Source organism: Zonotrichia leucophrys, chromosome 12, assembly GCF_028769735.1.
Source record: "Zonotrichia leucophrys gambelii isolate GWCS_2022_RI chromosome 12, RI_Zleu_2.0, whole genome shotgun sequence".
NCBI lineage: Eukaryota > Metazoa > Chordata > Aves > Passeriformes > Passerellidae > Zonotrichia > Zonotrichia leucophrys.
Window position 1 is genome coordinate 6,210,978 of NC_088182.1, and position 13,222 is coordinate 6,224,199.

At 45.1% G+C, this 13,222-nt stretch overlaps 1 protein-coding gene across 30 annotated transcripts in view; it reads left to right on the top strand.

The window, feature by feature from the left end:
* The window catches only part of MAGI1 (membrane associated guanylate kinase, WW and PDZ domain containing 1), a 328,676-nt gene that overhangs the window by 287,740 nt on the left and 27,714 nt on the right, over positions 1 to 13,222 (top strand). For all 30 annotated transcript variants that reach the window (XM_064724288.1, XM_064724276.1, XM_064724283.1 and 27 more), the window contains 2 exons: positions 3,782 to 3,813; positions 10,294 to 10,510. In XM_064724288.1, coding sequence (XP_064580358.1) covers positions 3,782 to 3,813; positions 10,294 to 10,510 — 249 coding nt within the window. The remainder of the gene's footprint in view (positions 1 to 3,781; positions 3,814 to 10,293; positions 10,511 to 13,222) is intronic.

The following is a 13,222-nucleotide window of genomic DNA, read 5'->3' on the forward strand; positions in this document are numbered from 1 at the left end:
TCTCACCAGAAGCAGGCCCAGGCTGTGGTGTGGGTTTGTGGTCACACATTGCATTCTGTGTATGCTCAACAAAGCAAAAGTTTGCCATGTTTTGTGGTCTACCTGTGTTACTTAGGTTGCTCAAAGACAAAGGAGTTGAGGAAAAAATGTCCCTTTAAAATTTGCATGTTAGAAACAGCAACACTTGAGGTCAAGTTTTGTCCCATGTGTTCTTCCATGAACTCGTCATAAATTGGGTTAGCAACCTTACAGCTTCCCAAAAGTTTTACCACTCAAGACTGCACAGTTAACACAAATAAATATGAAATAAGCTGGATTATGGATTTAATTCACAGGTCACATCACTCACAACATAACACAGTGTCATGCAACAGAAGTATAGCTCCTCATGGGCAGTGGCATTAACAGTGCTGAAGTCATGCTACAAAACTTGCTTAATGATTTGTGTTTTTTCCCCTATGTTACAAAATGTAGTTGAGCAGATGGATGCAGCCAGCTGTACACAGAGCTTTAGGGAGTACTGGGGAGAAAAGAGAAAGGGTTTTGTTAAGATAAATGTAATAATCTCTGTGATAATTAGTTTAATTTAGATCCCTGCATCTGACTCATTTTTGACTAACCTTGTATGAAGTCTTTCTTGCTTTGCTCATGGGTCTGTGAATTTAGTTTGATTACAATCCCTTTTTTTGTTCTTGTGGATTGCTCACTGATCACTGATATTTTTCATTAAGCAGTTGCTTTATTACATTGTTATTTAGAGGGAAGTAATTTGTGTTTTCTAATTAATTTAATTCTAGGCACATTTAGCTACAATGAGCCCATTCAAGGGGTTTTAGGTCATATTGACATTGTTTACCAGATGTGCTCATTTGTTTTAAAACATTGTTAACTCTGTGGTGACAACAGCCTTGTGTGATTGCTTGACTCTTCCATCTTCTCTAATCTGTATGTCCAAAACCACCCAAAATTAGAAGGTGCATTTCAGGTACTAGTGAGAGATGCCTATAGGTATCAGATCACAGGGAAATTATGTTGCAATGTCAGTATAAAATATTACTATTCTGGCTTCTCCTAGCCAGGGATGTGAAGCCGTTTATAGAACCACCAAAAAGCAGGATAATACAAAAAAGATGCAGATGGGGTGTTCAGTCTATGCTTGGCCCATTTACCTCTGAAAAAGTTGCAGTGAGGCTTCAGGAGAGAACAGAGCAGCCAAGAGGATGAGCTTCCAAGCAAGGCATGGCATGAGCAGTGCTGGAATTCCATGGTAGTGGAATCCTAAGGCCAAATTCACAGGCTTGGGAAATGTTTTCACCAGAAGCTTTTTGGAAAAGCTCAGCATTTCCTTGCTGGTGGAGCTCCCAGGATTTGGGGGTTATTCAAGCACTTGGTGTTCATCTCTGTTAAATACTGTATCCATTCCATCATCTGAGTGTGAAAACTCCCCATTACGCTTATCATTTGCTCATTTGGCCTGCTGTGCCAGGAACTGGAGTTCTAAAATGAGACCCTAATTAGATGAATAAATAATATTTTCACAGGAAAATGTACAGGCAGGTTATTCCCCTGACTATAAGCTTGTCCCATGAAAAGCTACCAACATTTGTTAACGTGTTCTGGAGTCACTTATTTTGGTAAGAAGTAAATTATTGCTTGTTCTGCAGCAAAGTCTGGCACAGAGCAGTGACATTGTAAGATTCATTGGCCTCTGAAGGACCAACCAAACAATAGCCTTGATGTGTTTTCCTTTATTTTTCAACTGTTTTCCATCTCTTTGGGGTTGGAACAGCCAACATTAATGACAAACTTTGAAGGAAAGGTTTGTTCAGTAGTTCATACTTACTAAATTTTAACATTTAAGCTTTTGATGCAATAGACTGAATTCTGATACAATTTGACCCAGCAGCTCACCTGCATTTCTGCTTTATTTTTTGGAGGGAACATTTAAAATGTTGCTGATCTTTTCTGTCTCATGCTGGTCTGTTAAGGGTGTGTGTATGTGCATGGGGATGTGTTCCATGTATTGATTTAATAGGAAAGATCATCTCTTGGAAAGGGAGAGTAAACGTGTGTGCATGCATGTGGAATGAGGGAGAGAGAGAGGAGAATCTCTATCTGTCTGTTTATCTCTGTGATAAATGATGCCTGTTAAAAATGTGATTTGCCACGAATGTTATGAAGTGTTTTCCTCTTTAAGGGTATTATACAAACACAGTCCCTATCAGCAGAAATGAAGCTGCAGTCTCGATTGTTTAGTTCAAACAGTTTGATGTTTCATTGTCCCTCAATCAATCAGTGCCTGGAGGAGTATCAGCTATTGGCTGGGAATGCATCAGAGTGACATGCAGAGCACAGATATTCCTCAAAAGCTTGAAAATATTTCATTTAAAATACTCCTTACAGTATGCATCCCAGTCTGAGAGTAGCAGCAAATAGAGCTCTGATTATCATTTTTAATTGTGAATCTTCCCTATTCAGTGCTAACATTTCCCAAATTACCTTAAAATAAGCATCTTCCTAGACAGATTTGTAATTCGCTGGCACTGCTTGTTTTATTCTCTGTGTAAAAGTTATATGAGGGCATGGGGTTTAGAATAAACAAAATACATAAAGTAGAAAACGTAATGCGGCATAAATGCCACATAAATCACATCCTAAAGACAAAAGCAGATTTCAAACATCTGAATTACTGAGCACTTAATGTGGAGTGTAATCTGTGTTTTGGTTTATGTTTGTTTCTGGAGTGTCACACAGAGAAAAAAAAATATTGGGGGGGTTTCCTCTGTCTTCCAACAGCAGGGGAAAAGGGAGGTCTTGACCCCAAGAAAGAGCTTTTCCTGCATTGTAGGTAAATCCCCAGGCAAGTGTCTCCTTTGCTGCTGGCAGCTAGGCTCTATGCACAAGTAGCTGATTGAAATATCACTTGAGTTCTCTTGCTCATCACAGACTGAGTAAGAGGCTGCTTCAAAATGCAAAATTATCCTTGAAAAAACCTTCCCTGGTGCCCTCCCGGTGTTTGTTCCTTTACATCACCTGCGATCTGTGTAAGCCCTGCTTCCCCAAGCTCCCTAGCATCCCCCCCAGGGGTCAGGGCACTGTTCTCAAGCCACAGCTCTCTGAAATTGTACCTTACAGATAAAATCTCAAAGATTTCTACTTAGGATGGACAGGAAGGAAAACCTGTGTTTTCTCAGTAACATTCATAATTGTAGGGAGAAAAGCATATTCTTCCTCATGCTTTTGTTTTCCTTTGCCCAGCCCACACCTCTCAGCTCAAACCCAACGCACATTTTCCGTTCAAAAAAAAAAAAAAAATCAATTCCTAGAGAAATACTTTTTAAAAAATCAACCTGTTTCCCCTGCGCCGCCGCGATTGGTCCGATCAGAACCGCCGAGGCGATCGCGTCAAGAGGAAAGAGCCCCGGCTTAATTGTGAGCTAAACCTGCTGTAATCCAGGGGAGCATTTGAGATTCTGCCCAGGCAGGCGCTGGGTTTGGGCAGCGCTGAGGGCTGTGGGTTTCTCTCTGCAGCACAAGGCAGCATAGCTAATGCAGAGAGAGCTCTCCCCCCGCTGCCGCTTCCCCGGCTCTGGCTGGCTCTGCCTCTCGCCGGGCTTTGATTCGATATGAACAGACTGCTAACTCCGGTGCCAGAGCGAGAGCTGACATAACTCTGCAGATGGCTACCTTCGGATCATACACCTAGGGATGGTTTTTTTTTCTTTAAGGGAAGGTAACGCTTAATGCTAATGTTTATTTTTCCCTTGTTGCCATTTTTCAGGACTGCCGGTCCCAAAGAAGAGCCCAAAGTCGGTAAGCACTTTTCAGCTACTATTTCTGTCTGTTTGTCTGCTTTGAAGGGAAAAAAAGCATGAGTTCGGCTTGTTTGCTTTCTGGGTCTCGATTGTTTTAAGTTGTCTTTCTGTTGCAACCATGATTACCTTGCACGGCTCCTGCTGCATGGGGAGATGAGAGGGGGATGCAGTACGGAAGGGGGACTTGTTCGCAAATAAAGCCTCAGGTTTACAAATCCGCTTCCCTGACAGATGAGCTTCTCTATCGTTTAACTTACCAAAAAAAAAAAAGCTATTGTTTCCTTTTGGAAAGATGGGAGGCTCCACCTTCTTGCTAGATACCAATTCCTGTCGGGTGCTCATAGGCACCAACCTTTTCCATTAACTCAATGAGTTTTCTTGAGAACCTTTGGCTGAATTATTAACAGAATAGGAAAGCACGCACCTTGTCGTGAGAGACAAAGCATGAACGGAGCATGGTTACAGTTCCCAGGGAATACAGCCAGCTGTCCGAGTGCTCCAGCTGCTCTGGAGGCATTTCCATACTGAGCAGGATTGTCCTGCAGGTGTAAAATTCCTCTTAGAAGGAAGATCCTTTAGAAAAGCAGTAACAGAACAATATTTCCTTGTCCTCCCGAATGGATTTCCATGTAAAGCGGTTACCTGGAAACATCTTAGCATCTCAGCTAGCAGCACAGGAAGCTGTGATCTCAAGTATCGTTAAAGCTCCATGAATGATATTATGGAAGAAATTAATGTGCTATTTGTGTGCAACAAAAAGCAATGTTTTATTTTTAAAGGGAATGAAATACCTAAAGCCTGAAAGTTTGCGCTTATCTGTTGAGAGTGGGGGAGAGACAAAATTCTCTGCCAGGAGCTTTGGGGAAGCAAAGCAAGTGAGGTATTTGCCGTGCTGTAAGATGGTGTGAAACTTCACCAACAGTCCCTGGTGGTGCCAAAACCCGCAGCTGGGCACAGCCCGCCTCACTGCAAACCTGGGCAAAGGGTTTTGGAGGTGGCTGAGCAGAAGACTCTTGCTTTTAATACGAGCTCTCTGCTCATCCAAAAAGAAAGCCCTGAAATAATTAATGTGATTCTGATGGCTTAGGGCAGCGCTGATTAAAGTCATGTGAGCGCAGGCCTCTTCCATTGTCAGCTCGCATTAATGTTGGGAGGCAGAAGCGCGGGGTGTGCTCCTCGCGGATCGCGGCGCTGTCACACGCGGGGGCTGCTCCAGCCCTCGCTGAGCCAGGAGCCAGTGTGGAAAATACAGACGTGTCTGGCACGTTTCTGTTCCCTGCCTCCACCTTCTCCCCCGGTCAGAGCGGGATTGGCTGCACGCGATCTGGGCTATGACTTCTGTCATTAAAGCGGCCCTAATCCATCAGCCGCGGTCTTCCCCAGGCGTGGATGCTCCCACTTTGCCACACGCACAGCGGGATCCTGCTGTGTCAGGCACCTCTCTGGCTGGCAGCTATGCACAGTGAAAATCTGAGCAGCATGTAAATCCATGGCAGGATAATCCAGCCTGGGTGAACAAAGAGGCTGCTTACAAACAGGTGTAGCTGTGCAACAGCAGATTTCTCTCTGCTGTTTGCTCTGAGGAGCCTGTCAGCCTGGGGAAAGCTGGCATTTCTTTGCCTGCCTCTCCCCAGCCTTTTCAGGGTTCCTTCAGTGATTTTTCCTACAGTCTAGGTGGTGCTGTTGCCTCTAAAGTGCAGGATTCCCAAAAAGCAGAGCCTCCTGTTCCCCTGGCTGCACAGGTGGTCATCACCAGCGCAATTAGCAGTGATGCTGGACTCACTGCAGCACCGTGAGCGGCCGCTCCTCGGAGGGCAGAGCCAGCAGGGCTCAGCCGCTGCAGCCGCTCCTTCCTCCCCAGGCATCGCTGACATGCGGGGACCGAGCGTGGAAACCTGGGGCACAGTGCCTCAGGGCATCTCCAGGGTGGATTTACACCAACCCACAGCTCCTGTGGCCAAGGCAGCAGTCAGAGGCAGGGAAGAGGTAGTGTCTAACACTGTCTGTCCTTGGTTTGTTGAAGGGCTGCTGCTCCACTGCAGGGAGTCCAGCCAGACCTTCTGGCCATGAGGATTCCCACTCACAACAGGCAGGATCCAGTCCTGCCCCACTGGCATGGTCCCTGTCTGGGATCCCCTCTCTGAACTGTGCCCATGTGTTTCCTGGGGATGCCCTCAATCCCAGGGACTCCCAGTTTGCTGCTGCACTGGCAGGGATGGGGTGAACACAGGAGCTGCCATCAGAGCCGTGTGCCAGGGGCTGTCCCCAGCACAGCACAGCTGTGGGGCTTGAGGGGACGTGCTGCCCATTGCCCCCGTGCCCTTTGCTCAGCATTTCCCTTTTCCAGCACTCCTTGTACAATAAACAGGCTGCAGTTAGAGGACAGCACACATCGAGCTGGGAGCAGTTGCCTTTGATCTTAGCTTGTGCTTGTTTTTTGTTTCTTGTGCTGCATCAGGGAAGTCACGACTCAGGTGTCCATCTTCTGCTTTGCTCAGGAGATGAACCCTCTCTCATTCCCTCATCTCCTTTCCCGAAGCCCAGACACATTCCCCACTTACTGGCAGTGCCTTGTATTCCTCAAACAAATCCTATTTTCTGTTCTCGGCCCCCAGCCCTGCATTCCCCAAAGGCCAGCTTCAGTGGTGGTACCTCCTGGCTGTGGTGAGAGGTTTGTTGGTGCTGGGGCTGTGACACAGCCTGGGAAGTTTTCTTGCCTTCAGCTCAGGTTTGCTGGGCTGTATTTGTCAGTCTGTATGTATCTTCTGACAGATTTTCCTTTTCTTGGATTTTAAGGACAGTTTTTTCAACCTTGGTGAAAGAGTTAAATTAGTGAAAAACCCCTTTTCAGCCATACATTGGACTGGATATGTTCAAGTTCTTTATTCCCTTTCCCCTCACCAAGTACATGCTCCCAGCAGCTCTCTGTGCTGCTCCTTTTTTCTTTTCATTTCCTATTGATTATTTTTTGCATGAAAATGGATAATATTTTGTATTGAATATCTAGAGATGAACATTTAAGCCTGAAAATTCTCTATAATAACATTTTCCCCTGCAATTATCCTGGTATAACATGGATGAGCACAAACTTTTTTTTTTCTTTTTTTTTCCTTGTTGCTTGCATCAAAATACTCCACAAGGGGGCAAAGATTCCCACTTCCAGCTCAGTTTGCTGTCACTGCCAGGACCAGCTTCTCCAAAAAGCTCTACAGCACAAAATCTGCATCTAGATCATCAGAAGATGGGATCACTGCAGGGGGGATAAAATGCTAAACTCTTCCAAAAATGTGATGTTTTTCTTTTGGATTTAAATAAGTGCATTGTCAGCATAGCTGACTTGTGATCAAAAATGCAATTCCTATGCACAGCTAGTCCCAGACAAGAGATTTACCACATTTTTTGGGTGGATAAGCAGCACCAGGGACTCTGCCAATGATTTTGGAAGAGATATTGGTTCCACATGAGTCTGTACAAGACATCCCTCTTTATTCACAGTCCAGGGGTTTGGGTAGGGCATGAGAAGCTCCAGCTTCCCATGTATTTATTTTGTCCTGGCTTTAAAACAGAATCAGTATTTTATCTCATCACTTGTATTTAAGTGTGCAGTCAGCCTGAATGGACTCAAGGTAGTCACCATAGCCTTGATTTCTAGCCATAAAAGGACCTTTACCACCACCAGAAGGTAAAAATCCTGCTGGTGAGTCTCTGATGCTTATCAGCAGCTCTGGAGGAAATCTCTCAAGAATCAGGGGGGCTCAGGTAGTTCAGTGGCCCATGCTCTTTGTAGCTCCTGGCAGAGGTCAGTGCAGTTCAGCTGATATGGAAACCATGATCAGCACCTCAGGGTGAGCTCAGAACCTCCTGCTCTGTCACCAGCCAGACCCTGAGATCACCTGCTGCTTTCCTGGGTAGAGAGGAACTGTGTGTGACCTGAGCAAGCTGGACAGTGAGATTCAGACCCAGGAGGATTGCGCCTGAAGCTGGGCACAAGGCAGGAGATGGACAAGCCATCCTTTCATTGGCATTTGGTCAGCTCATCCCTCTTGGGAAAGCTCTGCTTTTTGTTTGCCAAGGCACAAACTTCATGTGAGCAGGATGGTCAGACCCTTGCAATTCCTCATGGCTATGAGGTGCTGAAGCTGCTGCAACATGTGCAAAGAAGTTTGGCCCCAAACCTTTCTGGCCTCCTCTGGTGATATGAAAGTCAATAAATGCTGTCTTGGATTAATTTAATTACATCCATTCCTTATTACCATGGTTATGTTGCCGTCGCTCTCGTCCCCCCTCCTAAATACAGATGTTTCGGGCTTTTTGAAGGAGTTATTTTTTGGAAAACCACCAGTCCCACTAAAGAGGTTATCACCTATTTCTTGAAAAATACCTATTTTTGCAATTGCTACTCTAGTTTAATTAGAGGTAGTTTTGCTTAAGATATGCTGACACTTCCATTTGCAATCCAAATACAAAACAGAATTCACAGTTTGTTCAAAATGTAAACCTTTTCTATCACAAAGTGAGAGCACTTCTTGAAGTTCAAACTTTGTTTCTTTTTAAATCAGAAAGCTTTCAGAGAATTCTCATTATTTCCCTAAGGCTGAATAAAGCTTCACATTTTAGTCCCTGTTCTCCACATTCTGTAACCAGCTATTTCCAGTGGGATCAGCCTGAAGTTTCACTGGATTCTTGTAGTTATTTTAGTGGTTTGGCCAAACAAACCAATCCAGATGGCTGGACTGAGAGATGGGTTGTTTTTTTTTTTAAGTTGATTATCCCCAGCATAGCTGTTTTAAAATGGTTTCATTAAAAATTGAAGGGCTGCCTGTGAATTAGCTTCATTTACCACTTAAAAAGCTAAAAATGTTGGAAATTGGTTTAGATATTTGTATTTGAAAGTCCGCAGATGAGTAATCACAGCAGGTAAGCTTTGTTCAAAATTGCTTTAAAGGACAAAGGCAATTTCATATTCTAGTCAATCGAGATACCCTTTAAAAAGATGCTGGTGGTGGATCAACAACTCAAATGCAGGGCTGAAAGGTCAACATTATTTGGGCTGTTGAAACTGGGATTTTTTTCTCAGTGTAAACCTGAAGAATGTACAGCCTCACAATAATTTTACCTGGGGTTTTGGGTTTTTTAAGGCTTTAAAAGAGGGCACTTTGTATGGTTACTTTCTCCTCTGTAGTTAATTCAGCTGTTGTATGATGGAGTGTTGGCTGCCTGGGGTCTTGTGTTCAGAGTGAGCCAAGGGGTGCCCAGAGCCGTGGCCAGTGAGCCCCCCATGCTGATCCAGTCTGTGTCTGCTGCTGGCTTCTCTCCCTAGCCCAGCTTGAGTTCCTAGAGAGAAGTATCTGAAAGCACAGAATTCTGTTGCACTGTTTTCAGATACCCTCTACCAGCAGGAGGCTCAAATTCCCACCTGAGGTTTATTGGTGCTTGTAGCTGACCCCTTTTAGCAGGGAAACAGTGGATGTTGGATAAACAACCTGTGGGATGTTGTTTTTCTGCCCACCCTCTGTGTCACAGCAGCCCTGGGAGCACAGTTCCCTGTTCCAGAGCAGGTGGAGATTGCACTCAGCCTTGGTGGCAATCCAAGGTTCATCTCAAAAGAGCATTAAAAAGCATTTGCTGCACAGTGTGGGGAGCTCTTGTTGAGGATTTTGCTGCATATTGACTAGTACAAATCCTGGCAATGCAAATGTGACTTGTGCTTCATTTGAGCTCACAGTTGTGGATTTGAGTTAGGAACTATATACCTTGCTTAGCTAAATAGTAAGCAGTCAGAACTCTTGACACACTGCTTTGGAATAAGCCCTGAGTTTAGATGGATGCATTTTTTCCTGTTTTAATATATTTAATTAAAGCATATCAAACTTCAAATAGACATTTTCACATTTGTTAAGGTCTGCAGAAGTCCCTTGGATGCTCTGGGGAGCAGAGCCATTAAAGGTATACTCAGATGTCCACAGACTTCTTACGTGGGGAGAAAAAGTGATCTTGCATAGTAAGGGCTGTGCTTGCTTCTGTTTCAGAGGGACAGTCTGAGTTTTCACAGTGAAATCTGGTAGTTCTTCCATTTTCTTTCAGGCTCCAGTTAGAATCAAATATTATCTGAATGGAAGGTTGGTGAGATTTTCTGCCTTAATTTAGGAAAAAATAAGTGCGCTGAAACTAGTAGCCTATAATGAGATTTAGCTCTGTCTTATGTGTGAGATGGAAAAATGCTCTTTTTTTTTTAATGATGAATTACTTTGTTTTGTATATTTCTTTCTGTCAGTCTGCCTATCAGAATCTGTCACCGGGGAATTCAGCTGTACCCAGCATTAACTGGGTAGCAGCAAAACTGTGACTTATATATTTACTTATGTGCATGCAGAAAAAAAGCCTGATCAAAGAAGGGAGAAAAATTGATGGGAAAACACCCACTCAGCGACCAATAACCGTCTGTTCTCTCCCTTTCCACTCGCTCTCCTCCTTACAGCAACCACTTGAAAGGAAAGACAGCCAAAACAGTTCCCAGCAGAGCGTCTCGAGCCACCGCAGCGGGCACACGGCGTCGCCCGCGCACAGCACCCAGGTGCTGCCCGACTTCGCCGCCCCCGAGGCGCCGGCCGCCGACCAGCCCGACGCCGCCGGCCAGAAAAAGCCAGATCCATTCAAAATCTGGGCCCAGTCCAGGAGCATGTATGAAAGCCGACGTGAGTACGAAGCAGGTGGAGTTGCTAAGGCTACGGCTCTGGCGGCTGCTGCCTGCGTGTTTTCTTTGCGGAGAAATGAATGGTTTTGGTTTTTGCTGGAGGTGTGGGGATTCTGCTGGTTGGTTTGGTGTCTGTCGGTAGGATCCACTTGGTAGAGATGCAGTTTGCTGTCTCATGAGGATTGGGGTTAGATCATCTCTAGGTTCATCTCTTAATATGAAAAATCCCTTTAAAATTAAAGACCGTCTTTTCCCCTATGTTTTTATTGTGCTTTCAAATTAGGCTGGAGGAGAGTTTTTCAAGTTTGTTATCCAGATCCTAACCTCTTTTTTGAGGTTAAGACTCATTATCTGATATGCATAGGAATTTCAGTAAGGAGGGGAAGTATTTAGTTTGCTGAAATTTATATCAGATGCCTTTCAGCCTCACTCTGGGGAGGAGAAAATCCAGCTGAGCCATTTTACTTTGACCAGAGTGGACACTTTAACAATACAGATATTAAATGCATATTGTAAGTGGCTTTTATGGCAATTAATAATCTGCACACTTGGCTAATAATTCAACAGGGTTTTGACTCTGTTCCAAGACCATAAATGTGGTTTCAATCAGTTTCTTCTCAGGAAACAAAATAAACACATTGCCTTTGCTTTAATTGCACTGCTGAAGATGATCAAATCTGTAAAAGCTTCTTAAAGAGTTAGAGTGTTAGGTTCATTTTGAAAGGCGGTAGTTACTTTAGTTAGAGAAAGGGGAATTTCAAAGTCTCAGTGCTCTGAGAGTACCACCCGCTGTTTGATTTTATTGTCTAACTGGAAATTGGTAAAACCAGTAAGAAATTAACCTTTACCTCAGAATGAAAAATGGTAGGACTTTTTCTCACTGATGAAATGAATCACTTTGAAGTCTTATATCCTGGGAAAATTAAATCATGAGTCACAGTTTCTTGGCTGAAGATGCCTCTCTTTGGATTGAATGTCTCAGCAATGCAGTTTGTAGGTGTCTCTGCTTTTGTGCTCTGCCTCCTTTCCCATCCTTTTCTGGGGATTGGGCGTGCTGACCCTGCAGGCTCTCAGGGCACGCTGATCTGCCGAGTGCAGTGACAGAACTTGTATGTGCAGCTCATGGAAATAACAAAAAGGGGTGAGAGCTGAGGGACAGCGGCTGCTGAGCCCTGCAGAGCTGTGGGCAGAGCCCCTCCAGTGTCCCATGGCACTGGCCTTCCCACTGCCAGCCCGCATGGTTCCTGCTGGCACTGTGCTGCCATTGCCTCCGACCCCCTGCAGCTACTTAGCTAATTTCTAATTAACTGTTTAACTCATACTAATTAGTCATCAGTATCAGCTTAGCAGCCTTAACTCCTGCCTGTCTTCTCTGATAAGACCCAAGACTGAGCTGGAGAAAGCCTGAGGTGCACAGGCCGTCGCCCTTCTGTGTCACCTCCAGCACCATGTGCTGAATCCTCCCTCTTTCCTCGATGGCTGCAGTTATCCTGTAGAGGTTTTGTCCTTGGCTAGGACTAGAGCCCTTCTAGAGGCCTTCTCACAGTCTCTTGACCTGCTGGCTTCCCACACCCCTTCTTTTCCGGTGCCACAGTCCTCACTGCTTGGGCCTGTTCCTAGACTGGGATCTGCTAGACCCCTTCAGCTTCCCTGGCTCACCTTTCCTTAGTCCAGCATCTCTGTAGTGGGGCTGATCCTCTTCTCCTGCTTCAGTCCTTGTTTCTTGCCTCTTCTACCAGATAAAACCTGTTTGAGCATTGGTGCTTTTCTATGACCTCTTCATCCCATTGCTGTTCCTTTCCAAGAGGATGTTTTTCTGAGATTTCTTGGTTTCATAGTTAGGGTTTTTTGGAGAATGGTGGAAATGTGATATGGTTCATATCTGCTTTTAAACCATTAGAGGTGTCCAAGAGCCTGTGAATTTCCAACCCTAAGCTGGAGTGAAACACATTCCCTGGGGATTAACCTGCACTCTTAGCTAGTGACATGGCTTTGCTGTGGGCAATGAAATGTGAAGAAAAGCAGGAAAGATAAGTGAAAAATTGAGTTGGATGTGCTTTTTCTACTTTTGTGGTCTGATCCCAGAGCATGACTGGTGGTTTTACTTTGAGGTCAGTGGTCAGCTCTTCCTTGCCCCACCAAGCCCTTATTTACCACCAGTCTCATAAGCAGAATCTGTGTCTCACAGCTGAAGCTTGGCTTTGCTGCCCTGGGGGCTTGGGGTGAAGCCCTGTGTTTCTTTGCCTTTCTTAGGAGCCTGAATCATCCCTTGGAGACTCACTCCCAGTTTTTCCCAAGCGTGGCTCTCGGGTTATCTGCAGGGAGCTCTGCTGACACTGAGCATCACAGTGTGTGATGGGAGGAACCATTCCCTGGGGACCCCAGCTCTGCTCTCTGTCAGCTCCACCTGTGCTCTTCTCCACGTTTTTATCTAGCTGCAGTTGGGTTTAATTCCAGTGCCACCTTTGAATGGTGGGGAAACAGCCATATCTTCTCTTTCTCCTTTACTTCACCCATTCCCACAGGCTTTGGGACTGTCATCTCCAGTGACAGCTTTGGGTGCTGGGTGTGACTCTCTCTCTGCAGCCTTCTGGTGGAGGTGTGAGCAGAAGTGAGTGAAAATCTCATGCACAGCAGGAGGGTGTCACCCTAGTGCCAGGGCTGAGGGTGGGTGACACATGCAGTCACCAGGGAATTTTGGGGGTTCTAGAAG